The sequence below is a fragment of the Myotis davidii genome, unplaced genomic scaffold (assembly GCF_000327345.1).
Source record: "Myotis davidii unplaced genomic scaffold, ASM32734v1 scaffold1051, whole genome shotgun sequence".
NCBI classification, from domain to species: Eukaryota; Metazoa; Chordata; class Mammalia; order Chiroptera; family Vespertilionidae; genus Myotis; species Myotis davidii.
In genome coordinates this window covers 234,661-241,921 of record NW_006282264.1, presented here as the reverse complement: position 1 = coordinate 241,921, position 7,261 = coordinate 234,661, and the positions used below count along the sequence as shown (strand labels likewise).

General features: G+C 35.7%; 1 protein-coding gene across 6 annotated transcripts in view; it reads left to right on the top strand.

Annotated features, from left to right (window-relative positions):
* Nucleotides 1-7,261, top strand: part of U2SURP (U2 snRNP-associated SURP domain containing) — a 79,765-nt gene that overhangs the window by 35,004 nt on the left and 37,500 nt on the right. For 4 of the 6 annotated variants that reach the window (XM_015558103.1, XM_006752801.2, XM_015557935.1 and 1 more), the window contains exons 5-10: nt 1,158-1,272; nt 1,679-1,812; nt 5,639-5,706; nt 6,224-6,318; nt 6,397-6,432; nt 6,531-6,613. In XM_015558103.1, the coding sequence (XP_015413589.1) occupies nt 1,158-1,272; nt 1,679-1,812; nt 5,639-5,706; nt 6,224-6,318; nt 6,397-6,432; nt 6,531-6,613 (531 nt within the window). The remainder of the gene's footprint in view (nt 1-1,157; nt 1,273-1,678; nt 1,813-5,638; nt 5,707-6,223; nt 6,319-6,396; nt 6,433-6,530; nt 6,614-7,261) is intronic. The other 2 variants (XM_006752802.2, XM_015557964.1) reach the window with 1 other exon arrangement.

Here is a 7,261-nt window from a genome sequence, read left to right as displayed (position 1 = left end):
GTGGGTCCCAGACTGGGAGAGGGCACAGGCTGGACTGAGGAAGCCCCCCACCCTCGAGTGCACAAATTTTTGTGCACTGGGCCTCTAGTAGTTATTATAATGGAAATTGTCAAGGTTCTGAGTTTTTTTTTTTTTTTTTTAATACCAACTGTCTGGATATAATGCTGCTTCAATTTCTAATATTTATGTCTTCAGTGGTTTGGAAAGGAAATCTTTGTATTTGTATTCACTGAATTAAATCAGTGTGCCTTGGAAACAATATAAACATTAATAGAATAATATATTTTCTGAAGTTAATTGTCATATAATTTGACTCTAGAATTGTCTCTAAACAAATTTACTTAGTGGGTCCTTTGTGGTTCTACCAATTATAGTCAAACCTCGTTTTTTGAATGTGTCCCATCTAGAAGAATTCAGTTCTCAACCTAGTTGTTCACAGAAAAGATGTGGACCAAAACTTCAGTTTTCCACCTGACAAACCCTTTCTTGCTGATACCTCAGCATAACAAAAAGCTTCCCTCAGGCAACAAAGGGAAGAATGCTTTTGTTGCTGGCCAAATCAGTAGATGATTAGCACAATTTTAAAACATGATGACACCATCTAGAGTGCTAAGGGTGTGAAAGTGCTCACAAAACAACTATCACAGGCTATTGAATAGGTAGAAAAACTGTTGATTGGATAAATGAAAAGCAGGTAGCAGCCATATATGAAAATTTTGTTTAAGGCTAATAGGGGGTAGTTTGATAAATTTAAGAAAGGAATTATTTATTTGTAGTACACAGTATATTAGACATATACCGTGTATGAGAAAGGTTAAAATGGAATAATTTGAGGGTCTGGAACTGATTAATTCAATTTACATTATTGCTAATGGGAAAGAATGATTCGATTTCCTAACAAATCACTTCTTAATCTTTTGGAATGAATTATGTTTGAGAACAGGTTCCACTGTACCAGTAGAAGAGCAAAGCCTCTTACTTAGTTTCATTGTTAATTAATATGTAATATCTATGTCTTAGATTACCTATTAAGACTACTTAACCTACTTTCCCCAGCAAAGGGAGAGGTTTTGTTTACATTATTCCTATTGAGTTTAAGCCTACGTACAATAATAATTTTTGTATTAGGCAATATTAAGGTATTCATATGTATTTAGGAGGATGAAAAGGCTGCTGCTGAGATTTATGAGGAATTTCTTGCTGCTTTTGAAGGAAGTGATGGTAATAAAGTGAAGACATTTGTGCGCGGAGGTGTTGTTAATGCAGCTAAAGGTAAGCATGAATATTATAGCCCTTGTATAAACCCAAAAGCCTTGGTTGACTGACCAAGATAATTATGACAGAAGTTTGGTTGCTTTTGAATTTAATGTTTCCTTTTTATCAGCACCCTCTAGTGGTGATATCAATTATCAAAATAAGTGGCCAAATGTGGGTTAATGAGAATTGGAGCCAGATAAATTTTAAAAATATTTACTACCTTCCAAATTTTAAGACAGCAGAACACTCTGCAAAAACATTAATATATTTCAGTTTTACTATAAATTTATTAAATTAGTATTTTTAAGACTATTATGTATCAATACTAAAAGCATTTTATTTTTATTTTTAAATACAAATAGCATGTAAACAATTCAAATAATATGAAATTAATATTGAAAGTTAGTGTTTTAAATTTCAGAAGAACATGAAACAGATGAAAAAAGAGGCAAAATCTATAAGCCATCTTCAAGATTTGCAGATCAAAAAAACCCTCCAAATCAGTCATCCAATGAAAGACCACCATCTCTTCTTGTGATAGAAACCAAAAAACCCGTAAGTCCTTCTTAAATAAGTGATCGCTTATGTTGAGATGACACTGTCAATGGTACTTTTAGTACTTCCACTGTAAGCAGGACTTTGGTTTCTTTTTAATTCTTTTGGGACTAGATGTTGAGTTTTGGACCTTAATCTTCCTTCCTAGATGAGAGAGAATAAATTAGAATTGCACATGTTGTTCGGTTGTTAGAATATTCTACACCTTTTGGAGCAAGTTTTGTATCAGCTATATGATTTACAAATGTTTTCTCCCATTCTGTGGGTTATTTTTGCACATTCTTGGTACTGTCCTTTGAGGCATAAAAGTTTATTTGAAGTTCAGTCTATCAGTTTTTTTCTTTTGTCATTTGTGTTTTTGGTTTCTTGTCTAAAAACTTGTTGCCTACGGTCATAAAGATTCACTCCTGTGTATTTTTCTAAAAATTTTATAGTTTTAGCTCCTATATTTAGGTATGTGAACTATTGAGTGAAATTTTTTATACAGTGGTGGGCAAAAGTAGGTTTAGAGTTGTGTGTACGTGAAACAAGCTTATTCTTGTATTATTATTTATTAACTAGAGGCCTGATACATGAAGATTCGTGCAAGAATAGGCCTTCATTCTCCTGGCTACTGGCACCCGGGCCTTCACACCGGCCCTGCCACCCTCCTGTAGCTCCCTCCACCCCCCACACCTCTCCTCATAGGAGGTGTCCAGGGTTGGGTGGAACGCCTGCGTCGTCGCCATGGCAATGACACAAGCATCCCGGCTCAGCCACCTCCATCTCTGTCGCGTCAGTTTGCATATTCCCTCCTTATTGGCTATGGGCACCGCCATCTTTGTCACAGATTGATGGTTAATTTGCATATTCCATCTTTATTAGATAGGATTATTGTATTACAACTATACACCTACTTTTGTTCACCCCTGTATCCTGTGCAGAATTCCAACTTCATACTTTTTTGCATGTGCATATTCAGTTGTTCTAGTACCATTTGTTAAAAAGACTATCCTCCTTTGAATTATTTTGGCTCTTATAAAAGGTTATTCTAAAAGCACTTGTGAAAATAAATTTTTTTTAGGACTATTATATACAGCTTAAAAATATACACACACACACACACACATACATATTTTTTTAAGTAATTCTTTATTGTTGAAAGTATTACATATGTCCCCTTTTCCACCCATTGATTACCTCGAGCCCACCAGCTCCAGGCCTTCAGCACCCTATTGTCTGTGTCCATGGGCTATGCATATAAAAATACAAGGTCTTTAGTAGATTACCATCCAACCACCCACCCTCCCCCACCTTCCCTCCAAGATTCCACACTCTGTTCCATGATTCTATGTCTCTAGACCCACTTTGTTCAGCAGTTTATTTTGTTACTTAGATTCCACATATGAGTGTGATCATGTGATACTTGTCTTTCTCTGACTGACTTATTTCACTTAGCATGATACTTTCTAGGTCCCTCCCTGCTATCTCAAAGGGTAAGATATTATTTTTTTACAGCTGCATAGCATTCCATGGTATAAATGTACTACAGCTTTTTTATCCACTCATCTACTGATGGGCACTTGGGCTCTTGCCAGATCTTAGCTATTGTAAATTGTGCTGCTATGAATATAGGGATGCATACATTCTTTCTGATTGGTGCTTTGGGTTTCTTAGGATATATTCCTATAAGTAGGATCACTGGGTCAAATGGCAGTTCCATATTTAATTTTCTGAGGAAACTCCATACTGTTTTCCATAATGGTTGCACCAGTCTGCATTTCCACCAGCAGTGTACTAGGGTTCCCTTTTCTCTATATCCTCACCAGCACTTGTCATTTGTTGATTTGTTGATGGTAGCTATTCTGACAGGTGTGAGGTGATACCTCATTGTCGTGATTTGCATCTCTGGGATGATTAGTGACTTTAAGCATTTTTTCATGTGTCTCCTGGCCATCTATATGTCCTTTTTGGAGAAGTGTCTATTTAGGTGTTTGTCCATTTTTTTAATTGGATTTTTTGTCTTCCATTAAGTTGTATGAGTTCCTTATATATTTTGGATATTAACCCTTTATGAGATGAATCATTGCCAAATATGTTCTTCCTTACAATGGGCTCTCTTTTCGTTTTGTTGATTGTTTCTTTTGCTTTGCAGAAGCTTTTAAATTTGATGTAGTCCCATTTGTTTATTTTCTCCTTAGTTTCCTTTAGCTTAAGAGATGTACCTGTAAACATATTGTTGTAAGAGATCTCTGAGATTTTGCGGCCTATGATTTCTTCTAGGATTTTTATGATTTCCTGACTTACATTGAAATCTTTTATCCATTTGAGTTTATTTTTGTGTATGGTGTAAGTTGGTGGTCTAGTTTCATTTTTTGCATGTATCTGTCCAATTTTCCCAATACCATTTATTGAAGAGACTCTTGACTTCATTGTATGCTCTTGCTTCTTTTGTCAAATATTAAGTGTAGTGGCTTGGGTCAATTTCGGGGCTCTCTGTTCTATTCCATTGGTTTATATATCTGTACTTGTGTCAGTACCAGGCTGCTTTGATTACGGTGGGTTTATAATATAACTTGAAATCTGGTATTGTGATTCTCCAACTTTTTTTTCTTTCTCAAAATTGCTGCAGCTATTCGGGCTCTTTTTTGATTCCATATAAATTTTTGGAGTATTTGTTCTCGGTCTGTGAAATATGCCATTGGTATTTTAATAGGGATTGCATTGAATCTGTAGATTGCCTTGGGTAGTATAGACATTTTAATGATGTTAGTTTTACCAATCCATGAACACAGTGTATTATTACACTTGTTTATATCTTCTTCTATCTCTTTTTTCAACTATAGTTTTCTGAGTACAGGTCTTTTGCCTCCTTGTTTTAGTTTATTTCTAAGTATCTTAATTTTTTTGTTGCAATGGTAAATGGGATTGTTTCTTAAATTTCTCTTTCTGAGAATTCATTATTAGTGTATAAAAAAGCCATCAATTTTTGGGTGTTGATTTTGTATCCTGCTACATTGCCAAATTCATTTATTAAATCTAGTAGTTTTTTGGTGGAGTCTTAGGGCTTTCTATATATAATATCATGTCATCTGTTAAAACTAATTTTTTAAAAGAAGGCCTAAAGATATTAATGATTGTTTTTAGTAATTCATATCCTCCCAAGGTAATTGTTTTGAAGAGTGCATATATTTGGTAGTTTTGTTCATGGAAGTTCAGTTACTTTTGCCCCACCCCCGTAGCTCAGTTGGTTAGAGCCTCATCTTAATACCCCAAGGTTGTGGGTTCTAGTCCCCCATCCCCAGCACCCTTTCCCCCCAGTCAGGACACATTAAAAAATCAACCAATGAATGTGAATGCATAAATAAGTGGAACAACAAACCTCTTCCTCCTCCTCCCAATCAGTGAATTAAAAATAAAAGAACTTACTAAATTTTTTTTGCCCTACTTCTTCCAACAATAGTCAGGCTTGATTATTGCAGGCTTTTGGGGGTTAATGTTAGTGGCTCCTTTACTTTAAGACTGATAATTGTCATTTTGTGTAGTTATCTTTACTTATTTTTTAAGTTTAATTTAATTTTTTTATCACTATTTATCACAGCTATACCCTCTTCCCACTCCCTTTTATCCTCCTCCCCCCACAATTACCAACCTGTTTGTTTTTAAAATTGTTAAATACTTAGTTTGAGAGAACAGAAAGGGAAACTGATAAGAGAAGCATTCATTCTAATTTAAACAATTAAAACATAATTGGCACTAAAATAAAAATTATTTAAAATGATTATTGAGCCATTGGTTTTATTTAACCTTCTTTTGTTTGAAGTATAACTTATCATATCCTTCATAGCCACTGAAGAAAGGGGAGAAAGAAAAGAAAAAAAGCAATTTGGAACTCTTCAAAGAAGAATTGAAACAGTAAGTTTACTAGTGTTGAGAATGGCTATCAGAGGTATACTGAACTGATACCTACAGATGGCAGGTATGAAGAATGGAGCATATTACTTAACTACTACTAACTGGTTAACCATGAGGTTTTTTTAGATATTATAGTGGTATGTGGAGTATGTTTGAAATGTATTACCATGTCATCCAGCATTTGGGTTGCTTGCATTATGTGGATGCAATTAAATTAATTAATGGCCGGAGTCCTGTTTGCAGTGGAAACAAAAGTTACTGAAGTGTGGGGATAAGGAATGGTCAAACTTAGCCAAGAAAAGACAAATTCTTGGTTTTAATGTTGAATTTCTTCCTCACCTTCAAAGTGGGCTTTGTAGTTCATTGATTATATGATATATCAGAAATTTTCTCATAACTCTGTTATAGCTGAGGGACTCTAATCTTATCTGAAGGTAATATCTGTATAAGTTCTGTTTTTATTAAATGAACAAACAAATGTTGGCTCATTATTAGTGATTGTAAATATTTTCAACAGAATTCAAGAAGAGCGTGATGAGAGACATAAAACAAAAGGCAGGTTAAGTCGATTTGAGCCTCCTCAGTCAGATTCTGATGGTCAGCGGCGTTCCAGTAAGTGACATTTATTTTAATGTTTATGTTTGTGATTAATTATTCTGAAAACTAAGAATTGTTTTCTTTTTTTTAAAGTGGATGCGCCTTCAAGAAGAAATAGATCATCTGGTGGTAATACAGTTTTTTGCTCTTTTAATTAATAGAAATTGTCTAGACTTTGTATTTTTCAGGTTATAATTATTATTTTATTTTTTTGGCTCTTTGCTTAGTTCTTGATGATTATGCACCTGGGTCACATGATGTGGGAGATCCAAGCACTACTAATTTATACCTTGGAAACATTAATCCACAGGTAATATTAGAAAAGTACAATGAATGTTGGTTTATATGCTTTTATACTATTTTGAAAAAAGCTGCTTAGTCAGTAAAAAAATAAAGTAAAAAATCTGATATAAGCAAATTTTATAGAACTAGAGTCTTTAAAATTATCTTGCTGGTATGAGCTGAATTGTCTTGCTATTCTTATTAAGGCCTTGTTTCCTCTTTCTGTAATTGCACTATATGCACTCTGAATTTGAACTGTTTTACTAGGTGCTGATTTCATTATTTATCACATGGCAATATGGCCAGTGGTGGACGATATCTTCCTGATGCATATTTGTATTTTTTGTCTTTTATATGTTAACTAGGGGCCCGGTGCACGAAATTCATGCACTTGGTGTGTGTGTGGGGGGAGTGTCCCTCAGCCCAGCCTGCCCCCTCTCACATACTGGGAGCCCTCAGATGTTGACCCCCATCACCCTGCCTGGGCAGGGGACCCACATTTCCCCCATCACTGGTTCTGCCCCCCAGCTCAGGCCTGATGCCTCTGGCCCAGGCATCAGGCCTGGGCAGGGACCCCCAGACACCTCCGATTGCTGGCTCTGCCCCTGGCCCAGGCCTGATGCCTCTGGCCCAGGATTCAGACCTGGCCAGGGGACCACCCTCTCCACACATAACC